This window comes from Macaca fascicularis, chromosome X (assembly GCF_037993035.2).
Source record: "Macaca fascicularis isolate 582-1 chromosome X, T2T-MFA8v1.1".
NCBI lineage: Eukaryota > Metazoa > Chordata > Mammalia > Primates > Cercopithecidae > Macaca > Macaca fascicularis.
The window spans coordinates 160157180-160168571 of NC_088395.1; the positions used below are offsets into that span (position 1 = coordinate 160157180).

The following is an 11392-nucleotide window of genomic DNA, read 5'->3' on the forward strand; positions in this document are numbered from 1 at the left end:
CTACAGGCGCACACCACCACACCCAGCTAATTTTTGTATTTTTAGTAGAGATGGGGTTTCGCCATGTTGGCAAGGCCAGTCTCAAACTCCTGACCTCAAGTGATCCACCCGCCTCGGCCTCCCAAAGTGCTGGGATTACGGGTGTGAGCCACCATTCCCAGCCCCATATAACTTTTTTCTATTATTAGTTTTTTTGAGATGGACTCTCACTCTGTCACCCAGGCTGGAATGCAGTGGCACAATCTTGGCTCACTGCAACCTCTGCCTCCTGGGTTCAAACGATTCTTTTTTTTTTTTTATTTTTTTTTGAGATGGAGTCTCGCTCTGTCACCCAGGCTGGAGCGCAGTGGCTGGATCTCAGTTCACTGCAAACTCCGCCTCCCGGGTTTACACCATTCTCCTGCCTCAGCCTCCCGAGTAGCTGGGACTACAGGTGCCTGCCACCACGCCCGGCTAGTTTTTTGTATTTTTTTTTAGTAGAGACGGGGTTTCACCATGTTAGCCGGGATGGTCTCGATCTCCCGACCTCGTGATTCTCCGGTCTCGGCCTCCCAAAGTGCTGGGATTACAGGCTTGAGTCACTGCGCCCGGCCTCAAACGATTCTTCTGCCCCAGTCTCCTGAGTAGCTGGGATTACAGGTGTGCACCACCACGCCTGGCTAATTTTTATATTTTTAGTAGAGATGGTGTTTCGCCATGTTGGCCATGCTGGTCTCAAACTCCTGACCTCAGGTGATCCACCCACCTCAGCCTCCCAAAGTACTGGGATTACAGGCATGAGCCACTGTGCCCGGCCCCATATAATTTTTTATATCACCTTTTTAATTCCATATTGTCTATCTAACTATTCAAAAAATCATTTAAAAAACGCTGGCCTTATACAAGAAGCCTTTTCCTTAATCATATCATTTATTCTATCCTTCTTCCTTCAAATAAAAAGTATTTTCAATCCAAATCAGAATTCAACTTCAGCTTTGAGGGTATTTATTAGATTCAAATAATGTAATTGACAAAAATTACACTTGCTACCCTAAGAATATATTCACTAAAAGCCTTTTTTTTTTTTTTTTTTAAAGAGACAGTGTCTTACTCTAAAGAACGAGGCTGCCCAGGCTGGAGTACAGTGGTGTGATGATGGTTCACTGCAGCCTAAACTCCTGGGCTCATAGGATCCTCCCGCCTCATCCTCCCGAGCAGCTGGGGCTATAGGCATGAGCCACCAAGCCTGGCCCCTCTCTTTATTTTTATCAGCTGTTACAGAAAAGCTTCAAAATCTTCATAGAAGAAAATTATCATTTTTACCAGTATAAAACTTTTATTGCATCCCAACCAAGCTAAGATGAATACAGAATTGTTTCAGCAGAAAAAAGTTACCATTATCATAATTCAAGACAAAAATCAGCCTGCAATTACATGAGTTGCAAAACAAACTACTCTAATGTCACAGTCTATCCTAAAGCTCCAACTTACATCAGAATTTAAAACACACACACATATACACAACCCTGTGGATTCCTCCTCATTTATGTAAAACCTGCTTTTGTGATGATCTGCTATTTTCTTGAGTCTTCTGGAATGAGCACTGTAGCCCACTCCGGATAAGGAGAAGGTATCACTTCTAGGGCTTAGCACTGCCCCAGGCTTGAAGCAGATGCTCAAATATTTGTTGGGTGAATGAACAATTGTCTGCTGATAGGGCTGCCATCAAACCTCATAAAGAAAAAATTCAGAAAAAAGCAACCTTATAGAGAAAATAGGAAAAAGTTTAAGAGATATTTTGCTCACTTCAAGAAATCAGCATTTGTTAAAGGTGAAGACTGGACTGACTGGTTCACCAAGTGGCTTAGACACAACTGACTAAGTGGGCTATACCTTATCCCACCCCAAAGTTAAATACAAAACAGATATTTTTTTAAATCATAGGAAAAACACAGGACAACTTAACTATAACATTATTTTTATTTATTTATTTATTTTTGAGACAGAGTCTCACTCTGTCACCCAGGCTGGAGTGCAGTGGTGCGATCTCGGCTCACCAAAACTTCTGCCTCCTGGGTTCAAGCGATTCTTCTGCCTCAGCCACCCCAGTAGCTGAGATTGGAGGCGCCTGCCACCATGCCTGGCTAATTTTTGCATTTTTAGTAGAGACGGGGTTTCACCATCTTGGCCAGGCTGGTCTCTTGACGTCAGGTGATCCACTCACCTCAGCCTCCCAAAGTGCTGGGATTACAGGAATGAACCACCACATCTGGCCCTTTTGTATGTATTAAATACGTATGTATGAATATAATACATCATCAGGTTTTTTAGGAAGAAAATACAGATGACTACTGATCTGTTGTTACGAGTAGGAAAGGATTTCCTGGCGGGGCGCGGTGGCTCACGCCTGTAATCCCAGCACTTTGCGGGGCTGAGGCGGGCAGATCATGAGGTCAGGAGATCGAGACCAGCCTGGCTAACAGGGTGAAACCCTGTCTCTACCAAAAATACAAAAAAAATTAGCCAGGTGTGGTGGCGGGATCCTGTATTCCCAGCTACGCGGGAGGCTGAGGCAGGAGAACGGCGTGAACCTGGGAGGCGGAGCTTGCAGTGAGCTAAGATCACGCCACTGCACTCCAGCCTAGGTGACAGAGCGAGACTCCTCTCAAAAAAGAGTAAGAAAGGATTTCCTAAGTATAAAAGCAAAAGAAGAAATCATAACAGAAGTATTATATATCAGAAAAACAAGAATCAAGACATAAGACAAAATAGGAAAATATTTGCATGACAAAGAGTTAACATCTTTAATACACTAAGAGCTATGACAATGATTATTGAGGTTTAGCCTCAGTAATAATCCAAGTAGCACCAATTTAAAAGATGTATGTCCAATTCTGGGAGGGTATGGGAAAATGGCACTTTCTCAGACTATTGTGGGAACTGGGATAGCCATCTTGGACAGTGATGTGGTGGTACCAACCAGAAATTCCAAGTCTAGGCAGTCATTCTTCAAAATCACTGGCACATGAGGAATTTCAATCCTGTAGTATTTTTAATAACAAACCACTGGGAAATCCAACAGAGAGACAATGAAATGCATGATGGTAAGTCAGCCCTGGACTACACTGCTACTTAAAAGAAATGAGGCAGAGATAAATATATGAGAGGGATAAATGCAGAATATGTATATATAACACCATCCTGAGGCCGGGCGTGGTGGCTCACGCCTGTAATCCCAGCACTTTGGGAGGCGGAGGCGGGTGGATCGCCTGAGGTTAAGAGTTCGACACCAGCCTGGCCAACATGGTGAAACCCAGTCTCTACTAAAAAATACAAAAATTAGCTGGGTGTGGTGGCAGGTGCCTGTAATCCTAGCTACTTAGGAGGCTGAGGCAGGAGAATCACTTGAACACGGGAGGTGGAGGTTGCAGTGAGCCGAGATTGTGCCACTGCACTCCAGCCTGGGTGACAGAGCAAGACTCCATCTCAAAAAAAGAAAAAAACAAAAACAAAAACAAAAACACCCTCCTGTATAACACAAAAAGTACATAGTTTAGTCTTAGAAGGATCTACATTAAGCTATTAACAGTGGTTATTCCAGGTAGTGGGAGCAGAGACTAAGCAGGGAGCCTTCATTTTTTTACCTGATACTTTTTTTTTTTTTTGAGACAGAGTCTCACACTGTCACCCAGGCAGGAGTGCAGTAGCATGATCTTGGCTCCCTGCAACCTCCGCCTCCCAGGTTCAAGTGATTCTCCTGCCTCAGCCTTCTGAGTAGCTGGGACTACACGTGCGAGCCACCACAGCCAGCTAATTTTTGTATTTTTAATAGAGATGGGGTTTTGCCATGTTGGCCAGGCTGGTCTCGAACTCCTGACCTCAGGTGATCCACCTGCCTAGGCCGCCCAAAGTGCTGGGATTACAGGCATGAGCCACCTCGCCCAGCCACCTCATAAATTCTTAAGTGGTTTGATTTTTCTATAAATCCATGTGTTATTTTAGTAATTCTTTAAAAAGTAAAAGAAGAAAAATAGATACCAAGCATTTATCTACTAAAGGCAGGTACTGTCCTTTGAGAATTCCCTCAAAAGTTCTTTGAAGCTCAAATGGCTACATCTTTCCCATTCATAGGTAATAAGATATTTTAAAAATCTCCTCTTTCTATATTTCTTTTTAAAAGTTTACTTTCAATTAGCTTCCTCGGGTTGAACTCTCTGTACATTTCTTAGGAGAAACTGTATGGTGTCAACATTGCCTGTTTTATAACATCCATTCGTGTGATCTGAGAAAAAGACTCTTAAAAACCCAAACCACCCTACAGGCCTAACATCTTCCAGAAGAAACCCATTCACTGCCCATATTACATTTAGTCCACACAATTTCTGAGACAAAGCACAAAGCACTAGCCATACAACTCCCACCAGCATAAATACGTGGAGTACAAAGAATGTCCTGTCAGTCGGGCCCAGAGCACACCCCACAGCAGTAAAGGAGAATGACAATTTGAGTCACAGGATCAGGAGCAGAATCAAATTTGGGACTTGAGGAGTGTGATGCTCTTCCTTCCTTCCACACCTTCTATTCTCCTTCAGCCAAACCTTGCCCTCACATAATTCCTAAGCAGGCTATTTCTTATGGATGTCTACAACAGCTTCACACTGAGGTGTCAGAAACCACAAGAGAGACACAACAAAGTATGACTTAGGGTCTCAGTTGGAATCACAATGGCTGTATATGTGAAAACCCACATTTTTGCTTAGGGGGAAAAGAAAGGGAAAATTCAATTGGAACATTCGGCTTTACCACACAGAAGTTCTGAAATCCACACGTCAAAACATCAAATGTGGAGTGACCACTAATCAAAAAACAAAAACAAAAACAAACAAACAACAACAACAACAAACAGCTTGAGATGTTGAGCCTGAAGGAACCATTCATTTTTACAAAACTAAAGTCCACACAATGGTGCCAACTAGTTCAAACTGCAGCTGATACAGCACCTGAGTGTCAGACCTAGAATGACTTGGGCCCCCAGCTTTTTACAAATTACTCATCCTCCTCTAGAGTCTCAAGAACAGATGTATATCTGGGTACTCTCTTTAGTTACCATGGGAGGAGTGTGGCAAGCACATGATATTTATTAGTCATGGCCCCCGGTGTTCTGAGACAGCTTTCAGGAGGGTGTCCTTCTAGGGAACCAACCATATACCAGTTCCCATATCTGAAAATGCATTACCACTGCTCACTAACGCTGACCACTAAAGCATTTACTCCAAACCGAAGTAAACACATGCTGAAGACCGCTAAGGCAACAGCAGCAGCGCAGAAGGGCTCAGTGCAAGCGCTCTCAGCTCAGCTGACCTGCTTCAAGGTGAACTGAAGTTGCAGATCACCAGTTCCGGCTCTAATCTGACGCCCGCCCCCAGATCTCGCTGTAGCGACCAGGTAACCCTACCCACACTGACCTTTCAGGGCTCAGGGAAGTGACTTTTTTTTATTATATGGCACAGTTTGGCACAGTTATGTCTTTAGTCTTTGGGGTACTTTTATACTGTCCAAGAGTAGTATATTTTTTTCCTTTTTTCCTTTTTTTTTTTTTTTTTTTAAAAAAAAAAAACAGATGGCCAAACCAGGACATATACTAAAAAAAAAAAAAGGAAGGTTACTTACCTGAGCCCTAACATCCCAGCTACCATGGAATCCTGTTGGAGCTGGTCTACAGAAGCAAGGTGTATTCTGGGGAGTCACATGTCACATCAAAGCAGGAACTGGTGAGTCTGTATTTTTATGGAGCCTAAAACAAAGAAAATTGTAAGTTGAAAGCCCCCATTGAGCTGCACGACCTTTTTCCCAGGGCTATTTGGGACATTTTGAAGATAAACACACAGACAAAGTACTATGCTATTTCCCAGCTTACCTAGCTAGAAACAAAGGATAAACTGCAAATTACTGGCACGTAAGTAACACACAGTGCTAAAATAGAGGAAAGACTCATGCTTGTTAGAATCAACACTATCACAAGTCTTGTCACCTCTAGGGGACACTTCGACAGTACAAAAGCATACCATGAATGGTGATTTCTGGCCAGTATTTCTTCCACCACGTCACACAGAAATTCTCAGGGAAGAATACATATTCAAGAGAATATGCAACATCAAAATACCATCCCTGAAAGAACACATGGAACCTAGAGGCAGTCTCCCTTCTTTTGCAAGCAGCTGAATGAAGTTGCAATGAGCTGCTGTAACAACATCACATAAAGGGGCTTTAATCCTGAGAGAAAAAATCAGCACCATGGGAAACCAAGTGCTCTGGGAGACCCAAAGCCATCATCCAAAACATGCAAGTCTATTTCAGGGCAATCAGTTTTAAGCCTCTCAGATCAGTCAATCTCACTATTTAACAAACTGAGTTATCAGTTTGATAGTTTCTCTTTTGCTTTTGAACACATGTTCAAAAAAGGACTTTTGTCAGTACCATTTCTGTCATTAAGATAACCATCATTTCCTTGTTAAAGCCTAAACTGCCCCATATTAATTACCTAATTTCTGATACTATGCTGGCCCAAAAGTAGCACTTTTATAAGCTAAAAACAAAAGCTCAGAGCATACAACTTAGAGACCATCCACACAATTACTCATGTAATCAAACCCGGAAGAAGGGCAACACCAACCAAGTCTTTTACTGCTCTTTTGCTGCTCTATAGCTAACAGGATGGTATCTAAAATTATCTTTTGAGGTTCAGTGAGGCCTCATAATTCCCTTAAACAGTCAAGTCATAGAATACTTTGAAACCCCAGAAGTCAAGTTAATAGTATTACTCGGTTAGCTATCTAATAAAAACCAAACTGGTATCCTGGCTAGGAGGCCCTGGAAAAGTCACAACTTCTCAGGGACACAGGTTTTTTTTTTGTTTGCAAACTGATGGTGCTGGACTAAGGATCCTTCTAGTTCTTAAAGTTTAAGATAATTAACTTAAGATTTCATGTCAAAAAGAAAAGAGACAGAGGCTGGGTGCGGTGGCTCACGTCTGTAATCCCTGCACTTTGGGAGGCCGAGGCAGGTGGATCACAAGGTCAGGAGTTCAAGACCAGCCTGGCCAAGATGGCGAAACCCTGTCTCGACCAAAAAAAAAAAAAACCAAACCAAACAAAAAAAAAATTAGCCAGACGTGGTGACGGGTGCCCGTAATCCCAGCTACTTGGGAGGCTGAGGCAGAGAACTGCTTGAATCCAGGAGGCAGAGGTTGCAGTGAGCTGAGATTGTGCCACTGCACTCCAGCCTGGGCGACAAAGCAAGACTGTCTCAAAAAAAAAAAAAAAAAAAAAAAAAGAAAGAAAGAAAAGAAAAAAGAAAGAAAGAAGCCAGAAAATGAGAGCAGTTTGTGAAATCTAATAAAGAAAAAAGTTCATATATATATAAAACACCCCTAGCTCTTAGGCAAGGAAGACAAGTGCATCCTTACTAAGGTTTAGTCCTGTCAGCTTCAGAGGCAATAATGAGAGCCCAGACTACAGTGTCTACAGGAACTGCAAAACAGCCACACACCACAGCGGGGACACATTCACACGCCACCAGACCCAGCATATGTGTGCTTGAAGAAGTTATAAAGACTCAGGCTTTTTATTCTCTAACGAAATGGTCATTCTCCCTTTGATGTGGGGGTGGGGATGCCCTGCCCACCCCCCAATTCCGGCTCCCACTCAGTTATCCCACACACCATACATACCATCGAAGTATTTAAGCAATGGCATGTGAACCAAGCTTTTGACAGGAGAAGGTTTCTTGAAATAGAAAGGCAGAAGAAAACAGATAAAAGCAGAAGAGCTCAACTTCTACTTAAGCCCAAAGAAGAGGGACCTGTTCATGTCTTGTCCTACCCGGAATGATGCACATGCACAGGGCTTGCCCGGACAGCAGTAGTTTCACTGGAAAGGGCTGGTATGGAGGCACTGAGGACAAGGTCCTTCCATCGCAGCGGTGATAATGCTCTACCCAAGAAAAAGAGATTGTGTCTGCCAGCCACGCAAGACTGGTCTGCAAGGATGTCACCATAGTAGAGGGCAGGGAAAACAAGCAGGTGTCCTGCCACACTCTTCGGGACTGGCCAGTCTAGGAGTGTGCTTTACCCCATGCACTGAAAACACTGGTTACTAGAAATATCAAACATTTTCTGTGATTCTCTCCTCCTCCAAGATAACTCGGGCAGCTTGAGAACAAACTGCTTTTAGCTAATTAAAAGATTTCTGCAGATATTACCCTTTATAAAATATTTCAGGTTCTAGGACACGTCATTTATCATGCAGAGTCCAAAGCAGTGGAAACCAGGCTCCAATAAGGAACTAACAATTTTATCTCTGTTGTTCTTTATTTTAGGTTAAAGAAACGAACTTCTCATTTCATCTCCACATGGGAGGAATGTTCCAGAGGGGGTAACAGCCTATTAAACTCATCTAGCCAGTTTTTTTGTTTATTTTTTTTTCAAACTCCACAGCTTGCCTCCCTACTCCACTAGATGAGATTGCACAGAGGCAGGGCAGGCACGGGAAATGACTCTGGTTGGAAATTACAAACATATACACACAGAATGTAAGCACCATAACCCTTTGAATACACAGTGGTTTGTGCCTTGCCCCAGACCTACCTAAGTATTAAACAGCACAAAAGTCGGAGTTCTGCTGACTGTATGACACTCTCCTATCAATCGGGTAAAACAAAGACCCAGTACTCTAAGCTTAAAGCATTCCAGGTTAAATTTTAGTAACAGGCAATAGGAAGGTGTGATAGGCCAGTGCTAACAAGAAAGTCATAGATGGTTTCTTTGAGCTGTTAGGACACTGGAAAGGGCTGGTATGGAAGCCCTATGGAGCCATTAGGACAATGGAAAGGGGGGTACCCCTCCACCCGGCACTTTGAAGAGAAAACTATACTATGGAAGCTGCCTGCACTGTTGAAAGGGCTAGGTGTATGATAAACAGCTAACTGGAGGGGAACCCGAGGAGACAAACTGCCAACTATGAAGAACAAAGCAGAGACCTCAACTTGTCATGTCTCAAGCTCAGATGTACAAACTTTGGGATCGTCAAGTGAGGCTCCTGTGTCTGCCTGGGGATATGACTGTATTCCAGTGATCAGCCACCTAGCTGACCTGCCACGAATGGGTGACCTGTGGTGACTTATTTTAATCAATTGTACTACTTCTAGATTGATTGGGTGATTTAAGGTTCTGACATATTCACGTAAGAAAATAAAAGCAAGTGCTTCCTACACTTCCTGACTGGGATTTAAAATAGAAATCCTGAAAAGCCCATAAATAAGCCTATTTCCCTAAATCCTTGGTGGAAATTCCCAAAAGATTAAAAAATCCAGACCCTATCTTATTATAGGGACCCAGCAGATTTCAAAAGACTCAAGAGGTCAGCTTAATCTGGTTATTAACTGAAATTGCTGAGATACAGATGAACATTCCAGCCACGGAACCCAAAATTCTCTAGAGTAATAATTACCTATTAGTGCAACGTTACTACCGAGGCCGTATATGCTTTTTACAGTATAACAAAATGCCTAAAACTTATGAGAGTCCTACAACGTCTAAGTCACTCAGTATCACATCCAAGTAGGTATGGTTCCTGGATCACCAACCAACCCATGAATTCGATCCTGTTATCTCAGTTTGGGGTACTGATCCCGCACAGCAGAGACACAACGTGTGCAAGGCTCGGCAGAGCCCATTCCTGTTCCTGGAAAAATAACCAGAAGCACACATCTGTCTGACCATGAGTCAGGAATATCAATTTTGTGGTGGAGCCCATTTCTGCTGTGACCAACCCACACCCGAACACACTCACAACAGAAGTCACCGCCACAGAGCAATTCCAGAATGAGCTTTTTCCCCCTTGGGGTCCATACTTAGCAATGTCATAAACGGTCTCCCCTGCGAGAGCAATCCTTTTAAACTCTTCATAATGACCTTAAGTCTTTAGTGCAAAACCACAGAAACATTGCCACTGCCATATAAAAGTCATCTGAGTTTCAGTTTGGGTGATTCGGTCATAACCAAACTGAACAGAGAATAACCTTTCAGGCACAATGAACAGGAGCCACAGCGTCGCGATGAACTTGCTCCATCTGGTACCGGTGATCCCGAGCGCTCCAGGGCGATGAGAGCCCGTTACCTACTATGTCCCACTCCACTTATGTAACTGGAAGATCGCCGGCGAAGGGGAGGGTAAGATGGGAGGGTGCTCACATTCCGAGGCCACAGCACTCCAAAGAACCTCTGAGCACCCTGGGGACACGCTCGCACCTTAGAGCCTCAGGCGCCGAAGAGCCTCGGGTGCTGCTGGACGCACAGTCCCCTACTCACGGCTCCTGATGGGAACTATAACCACCTCTTTATGATGAGTTGTGGGACCCAGAACACAATGTCTAGTCCTTTTGTGGACAATAATCCCCACCTCCTTGTTCCTGCTAGATGGGGAAAGGAGCCGGTGGACCTACTCGCTCGCGTGGGGGTGGGGGGGCAGAAATTCATGGAATGGGCGAGAAGGAGGGGGAGGCAAAGCCCAGAGATGGGGGTGAGAGCTCAGGAGCCCTTGTGGCGCACTCTCCCGACGGGAGGCGAAGTGCGCACGCGCGCCGGTGGGGGGGGCCAAGTAACGGGAGAGGGGGCGCGCGAGGGAGGAGAGGGGAGAGCGCGATCCAGGGAGAGGCCGGGGCCGCGGGCGCGCGACGGCGCCGCGGCCCAAAGCCCCGAGCAGGGCAGGAGCGCGCGCAGCCCCGACAGGCGAAGCCCCGGCGACAGGGGCGCCCGCGGGGCCGGGGGCCGGGATGCGCGCCGAGGGCGGAAGGAAGAGGGGCGTCAGGCGAAGGCGGCTCCAGGGAGGCCGCGCCGAGGACGGTCACCCGCGAGCACGGGTGACGGGCCGAAGGGAGAGTCGCCACCGGCGGCGGCGGGAGGGGGAGGGTAGAGAGGAGGGACGCCATCCGCCAGCCGTGTCGTCCGACCCCGCGGGCCCCTCCCGCGCCACGTCCCGCCCCTGACCCCCGCCCCCCGGCAAGGGTCCCCGCCCGCGGCCACGGCGGTCCCACTCACAGTCTCTCCTCCTCGCCTCCTCCTCCTCCTCCGCTCGGCGCGGCGGCGGCGGCGGCGGCCATTTTCCGGACGGCTTTTACCACAGCCCTCTCTCCGAGAGGAGGGAGCGCGCGCGCCGCCGACGCCGGGACCCCGCACGGTCGACGTCGCGCCCCGCCCTCCCGGCCGGCCCGCGCGCTGCTGCACCTGCGCGCCCGCGCCCCGCCCCCGGCGCCGCTGCGAGCCCGCCCGCCATTGGCTGTGATGGCCGGGCTGGGGCGGGGGGGCGGTCACAGCGGCGATGCCGTCAATTGGCGAGATTTCTTGTCCATTTCGGCC

At 46.2% G+C, this 11392-nt stretch overlaps 1 protein-coding gene across 13 annotated transcripts in view; it reads right to left on the bottom strand.

Moving 5' to 3' along the window:
* Positions 1-11169, bottom strand: part of MECP2 (methyl-CpG binding protein 2) — a 76601-nt gene extending 65432 nt beyond the window's left edge. For 8 of the 13 annotated variants that reach the window (XM_045383761.3, XM_074029657.1, XM_074029661.1 and 5 more), the window contains exons 1-2: positions 11075-11169; positions 5650-5773 (exon numbers count right to left, since the gene is read on the bottom strand). In XM_045383761.3, coding sequence (XP_045239696.1) covers positions 5650-5675 — 26 coding nt within the window. In that variant the 5' untranslated portion in view covers positions 5676-5773; positions 11075-11169. Of the gene's footprint in view, positions 1-5649; positions 5774-7859; positions 7971-11074 lie in introns of all 13 variants that reach the window. The other 5 variants (XM_074029658.1, XM_065537830.2, XM_045383762.3 and 2 more) reach the window with 3 other exon arrangements.
* Between the last annotated feature and the right edge of the window lie 223 nt (positions 11170-11392).